A 14,606-nucleotide genomic window follows, 5' to 3' on the forward strand; every position below is an offset into this window, starting at 1 on the left:
TTTTTTTCAATAGTATTTTAGATTATCTTAAGGTTAGTAAAATAATTATTGGTTTAATTATTGCAATCTCTCTCTATCTTTGTTATGTCTCTCTCCTTCTGAATGCTCCTACCAATGGGCGGGAATAACGCCGTCTTCATTTGAAAAATGAAAAGAAAGAATTAATTAATTTACTTAGCGACCAAATCTCCGTAAAGTAATAATAAGAAGGAAAAGAAGATGAAAAATCAGCTACCTCAGTTTTTCCTCTCTTTCTCTCTCACACTCACATTCACATGGTCCTACACACATCTGTCTCACATATAAACTTTTTCCATTTCCTCATTGTTTGTATGCGTCTTTTGTTCTTTTTATATATTTTCGATTAGGAAGAAACGTGTAGGATAATATTTCTGAATCTTGTATTAGTTAGTAGCGTTGTTGTTTCTTCCCATGATGTCCCTTCCCTCCCTGCAATTCCTGACATTCCTTCTCCGATCCCCGGAACTTGTCTCCCCCGTTCTCTCTCTTGGTGTACCTTCTTCACATAGCAAGCAAGGTACTATGATTCTAACTCATCATCACACATTCATTCATTCTTGTTCTTGTCTTTCTTGAGTCGTGGCTCTTTTTATTCAACCAAACTACTCATCAATGCAATCTTCTCGCTGATAGTTGAAGTGGGTCACACTCTCTTGCTTGATTCATTCAGATTTTTATTGATTCTTTTTTTCTTTCTTATTTGTTGGCATGATGCTATAGGAATAGGACTCTCTTCAATGTGATTGTGTTGATTGAATTCAATGGCGTCATATTGGGGAGTCTTTGGTAGGTGCTTATCTGTCAGAAGAGTTGTTACAATTTTGAGTCTAAAGTAATACCCATTAAAAAACACCCCAACAGAAAAATAAATCATTTTTTTTTCAATGGGTATTGGTTACTTGCAAATTGTAATTCTCTATTACGTGGTGATTCCTTTCATGCTTCAATTTAAAGCACTGCCCTTTTATGAGAAGCATCACTACAAGTCAAAAATGGAGGTAGATAGATTGATGATTTGTGATGGGAATTGGGAAGTGAATTCTAAGCAAAGCGAATAACTAACACTGTAAAATTTGATTCTTGATTCATTCTAATGATTCCTTTTTTCCCCCCTTTTTTCTTTTCCATGTGTGTTTTGCTTGCAGAATTTGCCAGCTAGATAATTTTGAATTATGATCAGAATCATGGCAATCATCTTGAGTGCATTTTAGATCCCAGATCAAGTTCTCATCTTTCTTTTGGGTTGTATAATGATGCTTGAAGATAAGATAATTGTGAGGGAATAAGAGGGAGGTTCTGCTTTTGTATACCTGTAGGGTAGATGGACCGAAGGAGTTGGCTATGGCGCAGGAAGTCATCGGAGAAAAGTCCTGGCGAAACGGAGAGTTCGGGATCAATATCCTCTCTTTCAGAGAGATTCTTTGATGATCAGGTGGGCAATGGAGATTTTATACAGTGCTACAAATACAATTGACCCTGGTTTCACCCTTTTCAATTGCACGGTTTGCTGGATTCTATTTTGATTGATCCTATTGGATGTGGCTGTCTTATTACAAAAGGCTTAGTTTTAGAGTATTAGAGACTTGAGTAATTGTTCCTTTTTCCGTGTATGGAGGATTTCTCGTTAGAATGTCCTCTTTGTTAATATCTTTGATTGATCAGATTATTGTAAATTTGGAAAACAATATGATGACTCTAGTATTCTTTTTTGTCACATGTTGGTAAGGTGTATGCAACCCAAGCTACTCAATCACCAGAAGTCACATCCAAAGCTCCACCACCAAATGAAGAAGAACATAGTACACCAAAGAAGAATAAAGAAGAAGGTACTGGTGTGAAGGCTCTAAATGACAAACTTGCAGCCGCTCTCCTTAATATTAGTGCCAAAGAAGACTTGGTAAAACAGCATGCTAAAGTTGCTGAAGAAGCTGTCTCAGGTATTTGTTCATTGCCCCTTAATTCCTTGCATGTCCAGTGGAAGTAGTGCTAATTCAAATGCTTATAATGTGACATGCATTCAAGTCATAGCTTGAAAGCTCAAACAGAAACTTCAGGAGATCATGGGGGGAAATTTTCTGGGGAGAGATTCTTCAAATCATGATGCCAGAGTAGTGTTTTCCTTGCTTTAGGACAGTGTAATTATCTGCTTCTGCTTGACCAAGGTGCAGAAGGGGCTATTGTGTGGTTTAACCCAAATTGTGTGAAAAGCTGTCTCTTTTTTACCCTGCTATTGATATGTTAGTCAATTGGCTAAATGAAATCTGCATTGGCATTGTATTTTTTCAGGTTGGGAGAAGGCTGAAAAAGAAGTGGTGTCTTTAAAGCAACAACTTGACACTGCAAAGCAAAAGAACTCAATTCTTGAAGACCGAGTTGGTCATCTTGATGGGGCACTCAAAGAGTGTATGCGGCAGCTTCGACAAGCTAGAGAGGAGCAAGAGCAAAAGATTGTTGAAGCTATGGCAATTAAATGTCATGACTGGGAGCGGAAAAGAGCTGAGCTTGAGGGAAAGGTTGTGGAACTCGAAGCTTCACTTCAAACAGCTAAAGCAGATGCTACTGCATCAATTCGTTCTGACCTTCATCAGAGACTTGAGGCTATGGAGAAAGAGAATTCAAGTCTTAAACTTGAGCTTGAATCTCGGCTTGAAGAATTAGAATACAGGATTGCTGAAAGGGACTTAAGTGCCGAGGCTGCTGAAATTGCAAGCAAGCAACATTTGGAGAGTGTCAAGAAGGTTGCTAAGCTTGAAGCTGAGTGCCGTAGACTGAAAGCAATTTCTCGAAAAGCAATTCCCATTAACGATCACAGGTCTTTGGCTGCATCTTCAGTTTATGTTGAGTCATTCACAGATAGTATGTCAGATAGTGGAGAGAGGCTACTTGCAGTTGAAAATGACATGCGTAAATTAGGGGGCTGGGAGATCAATGAACACGGGCCAAGCCGTAGCGAATCATGGTCATCAAATTTAGTAACGGAACTTGATCAATTAAAGAACCAAAAGGCTAATGGGAAAAGCCATATGGCCCCTTCAACTGAGATCAACCTCATGGATGATTTCCTTGAGATGGAAAAGCTTGCTGCATTGCCGGATGCAGAAAGTGGAAGCAATTCTGTTAAAGCAATCAGTGTTTGCCAGGGTACGATGAAAGCTCAAGTTGAAGCCACCATTCAAAAGAACAGTGAGTTGGAAAAGATGCTACAGAAAATGGAGGCTGATAAACTTGAAGTACAGACTAGCTTAACCAAGTGCCAAATGCAGCTTGAGGCATCACATAGTCGGATTAGAGAAGCAGAGTTGAAGGTAACAGAGCTTCGAACTCAGTTAGCTCTTGCCAACAAATCAAATCAAGAAACATATGAAGAACTAAAAGCAACCAAAACTAAGAAGGAAGTAGCCGAGTCAAAACTTGGAATTGCTCAAAGTGATATAGAAGAGTTGGCTGCAAAAATCTGTTCCTTGGAGGAAAAGATTCAGAAGGAGCAAGCTTTGTCTATGGAGAACTCGATCAAGTTCCGGAGACTGGAGGATGAGCTTTCAAAAACAAAGCAGGAAGTTCAACTTCAGCAAGACACCGCAGCTTTGCAAAGGGAAAATGTTAATCGCAAGTCGAAGTTAAAGCAGGTCAGTTTGTTAATCCTTCTTGCCATATACTTATTGAAACTTAAAAAATAGATACTAATTGAATAATATCTAGCATGTGAAAATGAAGTAGAGAATTTGGCATCTTGTAATGCAGGAGAAGGAACTTGCATTGGCTGCTAGTAGATATGCTGATTGCAAGAAAACCATTGCATCTCTTGGACAGCAGTTGAAGTCCCTTGCAACCTTGGAAGACTTCCTACTTGATTCAGGCAACATTAATGAGTTGACTAATGAAGTTACACAAGCTCAACAAAATGGTGTTGAACAATTGAAATTGCACCACACTGATATGTGTCTGTCCAAAAGAGGTTCCGAGTCGCCAATTTCGCTTAATCCAACATCCATCGCCAACGAGAAGAGCCGCCATAATAGTAACCTTGGTAAGTTGGTTCCCCCTAGAAGCAAGAGTGTAAGCAGGCGAGGAAGAATCTGAAAGGCTGAGTTGTAAATTTGGTTCATTCATTCTTGTCTCCAAATAGCAGTGCTTGAAGAAGCAAATAAAAGTTGGAATTTTGATATATGGTTTATGATTTTTGAGCCTGCTTCAATTACTCAATTCCATGTACCGTCCTTAACTAAGTTATGAAAAGAAAAAAAAAAAAAAAAGCTTGGGGTGAGAGAGGCTCGAACTCTCGACCTCAGGATCACTCTAAGCTATGAGACCTACGCGCTAGCCAACTGCGCCACCACCCCAATGTGTCAGTCTTTGATGTTGACTAAAATGAAAGCCAGAAGCGGAAATAAGTTATAAAGGCATGGAAACGATGATAGGAGTGTCTCCTAGCCTAACCCCGCTGGCGTGATTGATGACTAATAATGAGCTGCTTCTATGACTTAATATAATATTATTATCACCAATTCACCAAACAGTTGCATGTTACTCATCAGACACAAAATACCCTAGAGCCACAACGGCCCTTTATTTTAATATGATCATCTGCTATTAGATATTTCACGGCAATCATTGAAGGTTGAATTTATGCATTTTGTAGATATAGCACAATTCTTTGATCACATGTGTTGCACATTTTAGTTTAGAGATATGATTGAATATACATTGCATTTCAAACGAAATGTGATGCTATAATTAATAATTCATGATCATACTAATCAAAGTAGCTCTGATTTCTGAACCAAGAATATTCAAAATTTCGATTTAAAAAGTGTTTAACTGCTAAATAATAAATATCATATTTTAAGTGTAGGGAGACATTAACATATAATTATTTTATTATATAATAATAATTTTTATTTAACATAATGCCTCCAAATTTCTCGTTTAAAAATATACCATGATTAAAAGTGAAAACATTTTGTTATCTTATAGTAACAGAGACAATAGATATATATTATTACTACTTTTTTTATTGTTATTATTTTTTCTACTTAATAGATAGAAACCAAATATTGAACCGTATAATATAAATTATTTTGGAATAAGGATGACTTTTTTTTCTAATTAATGTTTTGTTTATTGACTAAACAAAGAGAATTAGGAGTGCAACATGAGTTACAACATAAAGGGTATATTGAACAAAGTTATAAACAAAAAAACCTGTAAGAAAAAGAAAATGACATTTTAGTAATGAAAAGAAGCAACACTACAAAATTTCTTCTTTTTTAACCTAGAATACTTTACTTCCAACACCTATTTATTTCGTTTCTTCAGTTAAGCTTCAATTGTTAGATCCATCTTCCTTTTTTTTTTTTTTCATTCTAGAAGAACACTGTCCATACCAAAATAATACGAAAACCGTCTCTTTTTGAGTCATCTGAGTACTAAAATATTATTTTACAACTTACAAGATATTTCAGGAGACTAATGATTTCAATTTCTACGTTCAAACCAGAATTTGATATCTGAACTACTATTCATGTTGTTTTCGAAAATTTCTTCAACTTGGTTTGAGCTTAATCAATTTATTAATCATCTCAAAGTTTGTTTAAAATCCTTGATTAAGATATTATTCTCTTTATTTATTATTAATTTTGAGGAGTTGTGACCAATTAAAATTTAACATGATTTTTTTATTTTTTTTATCATGAACCCAATTTATTATTCTCATAATATCACAACATCTGGATATTTTTTTTTTCTTTTTCATTAGTACTATTCACGTAGATTTATTAATAAGAATATTTGGCATCATATTTTAATAATTGCAAATGAAGGTATTGATACTAAATTTTTACATTGGATCTTGTTTCTCTCATTGAATACTTATTCAAATTTTTGTATCCATACCTTTTTAAATTTGAGCTATTGAAACAGCATATTAATTGGTTGGAGATAAGATGATGAGAATCTTTATATATATAATACTCATAAATTATGCCCCCTAGTAAACAAAATATATACCTATTTGTATTGGTCAAAATTATTAAAGTTTTATTTGCACATTCATACTTATTATTATGTACCCTCATAAGGTTTTTTTCGTAAGTATTGACAAGTAATATTAAATCTTGTTCCATATTGTATTCTTGTTTTATTGCTTTAAGTCAAATAATTAAATTCACATAAACCTAATTTTTATTTATTTTTTATGCACTATCTTCTGTCTTTGTAGCTTATTCGATCATTGTTGATAATTCTAAGATCTAATATTAAAATTTTTTAATATGTACCCTCATGACAACCTTGAACAACATCAATGAATCTTCCTTCTTCACCCAAAGTGACCATTTGTGATAAAACTTGTTGTCAAAAATGGCCAAATATTTGTTGCTGAACCAAAGTTGTCAAAGTAAAAAATATGAAAATTCATGTACTACTTTCTTTTATCATTAGTGGTGTAGACCTAGCTTTTATCAGTTCTATTATCTTTTCTAATGACACAAATAAGATCAAAAATTTCTTTTCTAGTCACCCTCAAAGAAATTGGAATATATGATCTAATCAAACTCAGTAAAAACTCCTACACCATTAATTTAGGACTAATAGGAGGTGCGTTATACTTTTGGGACAAGACTTCTCATACTTTTCACATCCCATACGACATGATTATTCTTACTCTTCTGGATATAGCTGCTATAACTGGCATACCTCTTTTGGGAGAGAAAATTTTAACTACTACCAGGTCAACCACAAGAATTGAGTATTCCATAGCATAGACCTCTCTTCCACTACCTACCAGAGTTTCATTTGCAACAACAAAGGTCAATATGAAGATCCTGTTTCTGATAATTAGCACATAGCCTTCCTTCTCTGTTGGTTGAGCGGCGTGATTTTCTATACCCGGAGCATTCAAGTTGAAGCCACTTATCTTTCATTTGCCACTCTGTTAGCTGAAGATAGAAACTTGTGTTTATCCAAACTATTTTTGGCTCTACTATATCTCACTTTAAACTAGATCACAGATTTTATGAGGGAGAAGAAGAAAATCACTAATATTAATGGTCCCGTTTGATTTTTTCAATTATGGCTTTCTGTCAACCACGTTCGAACAAAAAAAAATCCTATAAATTTTGTAGTTGCAGGGCACCGTCTGCTTAATTTTTTCTGACAAGTCAAAGGCTCCACATGAGAAAATAAAACACTTCTTCTAAGTTTCATGTTACTTGCCAGAGAAAGGCAACATTGTCAACCTGACTTCTTTTGCCAAATGTCAAGTTGGTCCAAAATGGTTAACACAATCTCATGCCACAACTAAGACCATACAAGAGGAAAGCATTTACCATTTGGTCATAATTCTTAACTTTTCAACTACTTTTTGCTGAATTTTCAGGTGAAATGACCTAAGAATAGCAGTCTATACTGTATCTAAACAATTTGGACTAGCTCAAGCCATTCCATCTTCAAGAAATTCAATTTTTGCTTACCAAAACTGCTTCACTAGAAGAGTTTTTGAACCTTTAGAAGGACAATGTTTTTCAGAGAAGTAAATTCCACCTATTCTGATTTAAGACTTATCTGTTGACCACATATTCATTTTTTTTCTTAGTGAAAAGCCTATTACTCTTTCATTAAAGTCACTTTTAGTAATTATTGTTGAAGGATGACTAATGCTTTTATGATGTAGCAAGTGAGGAGAGTGTCAACTATTAGAAAAGAAAATTACAACTAAATCATTTATCCAATTGAATTAAACAAATGATGCTTTTCTCTGTGCTATTATTATTATTATTATTATTATTATTATTATTATTATTATTATTATTATTATTATTTTCATGTATGATGCTTTTTTTCAGAGGAAAAATCTACATCACTTACTGCCAATCCTCCTCTAAGAAAAACTTCTGCTAGGCTTGTAGAAAAAAGGAAGCTCAATCCTAATTGCCTAAGCCGTCGGGTCAAAAACAAATTTTAAACCAATTACGGTGTCATCATCTTCAAATGATGATAACGAAGACACGTCAAGTACATCCAATAACAACAATGAGGGACCAGAAATCTCTCAGAACAATGATGAAGAAGATGAGAGCACCTCGTCTAGTAATAAAGCAGTAAGTGACTCATCTTCTAAAGATAATGATGTCGATGCCTTCCGTCTTAGTGGTCAATTTGTTCCTCAAGTATATTCATCTATTCTCACATCTTTCAGGTTAAAAATAACATTGTCTTGAAGAACTTGATTACTAATGATGTTTCTCATGCTAATTTTTTTTATCATCATCATGTTTCTTTCTATATTGATCTCATTAATTATCTTTGCCCTTATTTTATTTTTCGTTTCAGATCACTACATCTCCTCCCATTTTCACGATTTGTGCCTAACACCGAAAATTCTACAGCTACCACATCAGATCAACTCACACCCAGCATCAAATCTGATAAGGTATAATATGTTATTTAGACTAATTAATACCTTTTTTTCACAAATTTTGTTGACACTTTCTTTTGCATATTTGTTTTAGATTCAAAATTTTGAAATTTTTCTGAGTGAGCTGTTGGAAAAATAAATGCCAGTCATTTCAATCCATGCTTATACCTCCAATATTATGCTGAATGACTTGTTGTTTGACTTAGAAGATTTGAATGAAATATATGGATGCAGATAAGAAAGTCATAGTTGAATCTGGCTCTACCATCCAAAGTTATCTTTCAACAGAATAACTCCATGTCACACCTCCCACAACAAAGATTGTTGACAAATCCATTCTACCTCCTTTGAGAAAATAACTTGGTACCATCCTATCTAAACCTCTCTTGACGCTTGCCATTGATCCAAACCTTAAGGTTCAGCTTTCTAACATTTTTATACATTTTCAATTACTTCACATACTGAGTTTATCGACCCTTTGTTGACCCGCTTGCGAAAGATTTATGAAGACCTTTATGTCAAATTTTCAGCAGAAGCTCAAGCAGCTATCTTATTATACCAGCAATCAACTTAAGTTTTTTCCAAGTAGAAACAAGACACCTCGTCTTTTGAAATCGCTAAAACTATCCTGTCTACCCATATTGCAAAAGCTAAAAGCCAGGCTCATGAATTATCTGATGAGATTTAAGACTTGAAACAATAGCTGATTATCAAGAAAGAGATAAAAAAAAAACAAGTTAAACGCTGCTTTGATGAAGAATGAAAGTCAACTTGTTAAAGCAAGCAGCATACTTGACAGTAGCAATGCATCATTGCAATCCCTTGAAAAGAAAATGCTTTGCTCGCATCAAGTTACAAAAGAAGCCATGAATTTTCAAATTGCTCTCCATACTGAAGTTACCATTTGAAAGAGATCTTCGAGGCTTAATCTTACATTTTGTATATGAACTATTTCTTTTAATATGTCTCTGCAATCCTCATTTTTTATTAGGTTTTACATATTAAGCAAATTAAAAAAAAATTTACTTTTTTATTTGCTCTTATATGCACCCTATCTTTATGTTGTAAACTGGTTGACACTTGCTACATTTGAAAAGTTATTACATTACTTCATGTTAAGCCAATTATTAATATTTCAATGACCTCTTTTATATTTCATTTGAGATGACCTCCATATTTGCCTATATTATCAGGTTGCAATGGTGTATGCTACCTCATATGTATTTGTCTCAAGTACTGTCAAAATAAATAAAGTGTGACTTTGTTGACATGCTTCTAACTTTACACAAATTTATCCACTAACCCTTTCATTTTTTTTATATGTTAGCATGTGCTAGATTGTACTTAGAAAGTGATAAGTTATTTTCCTGCATTGACTCTTATTTTAAATTAATACTTTGAATACATATTTGTTTTATAGACTTAATGCTTTACATTGTCAATAAAACTTGTAGTTTATAGCTAGAAAGCACATGAAAGTGTCAGTTTGTACTTATCTTAAATTTGACAAACTAAATTGAAAATGCTAGTTAGCCTTTCATTTTAGGATTTGACACTTCAATTGAATATTTTCTTATCCTAAATATGTGGGATTTTTTTTCTCATGTATGCCTGACCTATACACTTTTAAACACTTGTCATTTATCAAAAGAATTCTTTTTCCTGATCCAACTTCAATAATCTTATAGGCATTTCTAGAATAAACTTTGTCAACTATATAAGGTCCTTTTCAAGTTGGAGACCACTTACCAAAAGTTTTTGACTTTTTTTCATAGACAAAATTGTCTTTCATACTCAATATCCAACTACAAATGTCTTTACTTTAACTCGGCGGTTGTACGATTTTGACATAACCTGCTTTTATTGAATCACCCACTCTAAAGCTCTCAACCTTTCATCATCTAGTTTATTGAGCTCGTCATATAAAGAATTTCAATAATCTACTACTGGTATCTCATCTAATCTAGCACCCTTATACCTTGCAAATTGATATCAATCGGCAACACTGTATCATAACTGTAGACTAGTTTATATGGAGTAGTTCCAGTAGAACCTCTTGGAGAATTTCTGTAAGCCCAAAGAACTTGACTGAGAGTTTGGTGCCAATTTTTTGGTTGCCTTTTAATATGTTTTTAATTAATGCAATCAAAATTTTATTCACTACCTCTACTTGTCCATTAGCTTAGGCATAATAAGGTGTAGAAGAAAGCATTTATATCTCTAGACTTGGCATATTTCATGACCTTTTTTAATGGTTCCTTGATCAGTGGTAATAGATTGAGAAATCCCAAATCTATGCACAATATGCTCCTCAATGAAATTACTTATTTCATTGTGAGTCACCTCCCTCAAAGGGATAGCCTTTACCCATTTAGAAAAATAATCAATACCAACTAAAATAAACTTATGACCTTTAGAAGAAGGTGGATGGATCTGCCCAATCAAATCTAAAGCCCAACCTCTAAACGGCCATAGTTTAATTATAATATACAATTCTGACGCTAGAATATGTTGACGATTCTCATGTTTTTGACACTCCTCACAAGATCTAGCATAATTCACACAATCTTTCTGAATAGTTGGCCAATACAATCTTCTCCTGTTTATAACACATTTCATTTTTTTCCTGACTGATGGGCACCACAAATTCCTTCATGCACTTCGGCAAGAGCTAAATACGCCTCTTTTTCTTCCAAACATGTCAAAATTTTCGTCGATAGATTTCTTAAACAACACATTATTCATTAGAACATAACTTTGAGATTTGTATTTAAGTTTTTTATCGATGGTGCTGTTTGAATTTTCTAAATATTCCACAATTGGAACTCTCCAATCTTTCGAATCTAATTTTTCTAACAAAAACACTTCTCTTTCACTCAAAGAAATATATATTCCCTTTATCTTTATCAATTTTTCTAGTGTTGTAGACTTGATCTTATATCTTGAAGTAATTTAGGCCAATTCATTTGCTTCTTGATTTAATTCTCGTAGAACATGCCACACAGTGATATTGCCAAACTCACTCAATAACTATGTACATTGTTGAGTTTGAAAAACTTATATTTAATTCAAATGATGATCAAATATTCTTAATTAAAAAATTATTAAAATATTTATTAGGAAATTATTAAATTGTTATATGCTGCCAATGGTTTGTTTGATATGTTTATTAGTGTGCAGGAGGAAGAAATTAATTTCCTATTGGGCCAAAAAGATAGAGCAGCCCACTTTGGTCAAAAAATTATTTTAGCTTTGTGCAAAATTAATTCAAACATAAAGCGGCTGAAATTTGAAATGAAGATAAGCCCAAATCACAAGCCCGTATTGATAAAACAAAAGAATGAAGGAAATGGGCCAAGGGTTTCTAGCATGCTTCGGTCATCTTGGTAACTTGAAGTTGAAAATTCAAATTGCTTTAATCACATTAAAAGATCCATACGTTACTTTATGCATTGGTTACTGGAACTCAAATTCCAATTTGGTTAAATACATGCATAGGTAACCGAAACTCAAAATTAAATTGAGTTTAATTTTGCATTGAAAGCTTTGTCTCTTCTCTCTCCTATCTCTCTCTCTCTCTCTCTCTCTCTCTCTCTCCCTCTCTCTCTCTCTCTCTCTCTCTCTTTTCATTTGGTCACTTCAATCAGAAGAAGAAAAGAGAAACAAGTTATCAAAGAAAGTAACAGTGAAGCTATGGAAGAAGAAAATACTAGGATGAAGAAAGCCTATGAAGAAGGAAGATCCGAAGCAAGGCATGGCTAGAGCTTTGCCATTGGAGGCAAGATTTTGAAGAAGAGCCTCAAGATCTTCCATACAAGAAAAGAAAGGATCCGCCTCTGTCAGAGAGGAAGATCTCGGTTGTAAGAGTTCACGTCCATTTTTGTTCATCAGAGAAGGAAGCTAGCCTCTGAAGCTATGGATAGGAAAAAGCAAAAATAGAAGGAAAAAAGCACTCCTAGGTCAGAGATTCATCAAGGGTTAGAATTCATTCTTGGGGCCAAAGTCAAGATGAAAGGCTCAGATTGAAGAAGCTTGATGAAAAGGGTTGAGAGAGGTACATGCATGTTGATTTTCGGTTTTCCCTTTTTCTTCTCTCTGTCCGAACCGAAGCTATTTTTGGGTTGGAGAAGTTGCTTGGTTGAACCGATTTTAACCTTGGAAGCTTCCCCTTCTATAATAAGGGTGAACGGCCAAAGGTTGAGATCAAGGAGAGAAAGTGAAAGCACAGAGTTCTCATAGCTACCCAAGCTTCCTGAGTTCTTCTCCTTCAAAGATGTTCATTTTGTTTTCTTTTTCTTAGTATTGTCTGTCTAAGTCTTATGATAAAAGACAAACATGGTGAGGTTTGTAAGAAAAAGCTAGTGAGAGGAAAAAGATAGTGAGCAATATTAGAGAAAAAGCCATAGATGTCTCAGAGTTTCTTTATACATCTGTATGTTGTGTTTCATGATTCTGTGGAGATTCCCTTGCAAGTTGGGTTAACACTTTGCGGTTGAAAACTTGGTAGGAGTCCAAGACAAGTTTAGATTTGGGGATAGAATCTGGATTTTTCCCAGATAGGATTGGGTAGATCCTAGGGAAGAATTGGTGTTTGTAATCTGATGATTATAGTGAAATTCTGTCACTGTTGTGATGGAGACTGGATGTAGGTTGCATTGTACTCAGCAGCTGAACCAGGATACATCTGGGTGTGATTCTCTCTTTCTCTTTTACTCCTATTCTGTTTCTGTTGCATTGGAGACAAAAATGAAAACTATCTCCTAACCCGTTATGAGACAAAAGCAGAAATATCTCCTGAAGTCTTTTTGAAAAAACAAAAATTAATATTCAGCAAAAAGGGGCTAAGATCTAATCCCCTTCTCTTAGCCATTGATTACCATCAATTGGTATCAGAGCTTGGTCTCAAAGAGATCAAGCTTTGCAACTTGGAAAAAAGATCCTGATGGCAGTTAACAGTGGCTCAAATCTGGTGGTCTATACTCTGACGGAAGGGCAGTTAAGCAACAGACCTCCATTTTTTAATGGAAAGAACTACAGCAACTGGAATGAAAGAATGAAGATCTTTGTTCAATCTGTAGATTACAGGCTTTGGAAAATAATCCTGGAAGGTCCACAATTTCCAACCACCACTAGAGCTGATGGATTGATTGTTCCCAAGGCTGAGGCCGATTGGAATGAAGATGATAGAAAGAAAATAGAGCTTAATGCTAAAGCTGTCAACTTGCTCAACTGTGCTGTTAGCTTCAAGAAATACTGACAGGTATCAAGATGCACAACAGCAAAGGAAATCTGGGACAAGCTTCAAGTTACTCATGAAGGCACAATCCAAGTCAAAAGATCCAGAATAGACATGCTAAATAGAGACTACGAAATATTCTCAATGAAGGAAGGAGAAACAATTGATGAAATGTTTGAAAGATTCAACATTATCATCACTGGCTTGGATGCTATGGGAATCAGACATCCTAAATCTGTGCTTGTGAGGAGAATATTGAGATGTCTCACTAAAGGGTGGAAAACCAACGCTATAATAATAGCTGAGAGTAGTGGTATTGATGAAATGACATATGATGATCTGAGAGGAAACTTACTTGCTTTTGAAAATACTTATTTAAAGAGAGATGCAAAAAAGAAAGGAATTGCTCTCAAATCAGTAACTGAATCTCTGGATGATGAATCTAGTGATAATTTATCTGACGATGATTTTGTTTTATTTGCTAAGAAATTCAAAAAAAATGATAAAGCTGAAGGAACGGAACAAAGGAGGCAGTTCAAGGAAACCAAAGAGGGACCTAGGCAAGGTGATCTGCTACAACTATAAGGAAACTGGACACTTCAAGTCTGATTGTCCAAAACTGAAGAAGGAGGACAAACCGAAAAGAGAAAAGAGGAAAGGACTCATGGATTCATAGGAAGACTTAGAAAATGACACTGATGAAGATGAAGAATCAGAAACCAAATCTCAAACTTGTCTCATAGCCGATCACATAGAGCAGGTAGTATTTCTTGATCCCTCCACTGAAGACCTTCATCTTATGATTGATCATCTTTGAAAAGATTAAATGTTTCTTAAATGAAAACCAAGATCTTGAGTCTCAAATAGAAATACTAAAAGCTGAAAATGATTTTCTTAAAGATAAATTAAGGGAAGCCGAAACTGCTAATGATCTTG

The 14,606-nt window shown here is 34.5% G+C and overlaps 1 protein-coding gene and 1 non-coding gene across 3 annotated transcripts; one reads left to right on the forward strand and one right to left on the reverse strand.

Moving 5' to 3' along the window:
- Nucleotides 1–233: 233 nt before the first annotated feature.
- Nucleotides 234–4,186, forward strand: LOC112733030 (filament-like plant protein 3). Of its 2 annotated transcripts, none has more exons than XM_025781876.2 (5): nucleotides 234–538; nucleotides 1,167–1,453; nucleotides 1,748–1,958; nucleotides 2,308–3,647; nucleotides 3,763–4,186. In XM_025781876.2, the coding sequence occupies exons 2-5, from the start codon at nucleotides 1,343–1,345 to the stop codon at nucleotides 4,099–4,101; spliced, it is 2,001 nt and encodes a 666-aa protein (XP_025637661.1). In that variant the 5' UTR covers nucleotides 234–538; nucleotides 1,167–1,342; the 3' UTR covers nucleotides 4,102–4,186. The 2 variants fall into 2 exon arrangements, with proteins under 2 accessions (XP_025637661.1, XP_072068515.1); XM_072212414.1 differs by having other exon boundaries at nucleotides 379–538; nucleotides 1,338–1,453.
- A 91-nt stretch (nucleotides 4,187–4,277) lies between these two features.
- TRNAM-CAU (transfer RNA methionine (anticodon CAU)) lies at nucleotides 4,278–4,361 on the reverse strand. Its single transcript is given in 2 exon segments — nucleotides 4,278–4,313; nucleotides 4,324–4,361. It is a non-coding gene; the product is annotated as a tRNA-Met (tRNA).
- Between the last annotated feature and the right edge of the window lie 10,245 nt (nucleotides 4,362–14,606).

This window comes from Arachis hypogaea, chromosome 13, assembly GCF_003086295.3.
Source record: "Arachis hypogaea cultivar Tifrunner chromosome 13, arahy.Tifrunner.gnm2.J5K5, whole genome shotgun sequence".
NCBI lineage: Eukaryota > Viridiplantae > Streptophyta > Magnoliopsida > Fabales > Fabaceae > Arachis > Arachis hypogaea.

Excerpts from the sequence above, each read along its gene's own strand:
- LOC112733030 (XM_025781876.2), top strand. The coding sequence starts at position 1,343 with ATGGACCGAAGGAGTTGGCTATGGCGCAGGAAGTCATCGGAGAAAAGT. Across the intron at positions 1,959-2,307 it reads TGCTGAAGAAGCTGTCTCAG|GTTGGGAGAAGGCTGAAAAA; the intron begins GTATTTGTTCAT and ends GTATTTTTTCAG. Across the intron at positions 3,648-3,762 it reads GCAAGTCGAAGTTAAAGCAG|GAGAAGGAACTTGCATTGGC; the intron begins GTCAGTTTGTTA and ends CTTGTAATGCAG.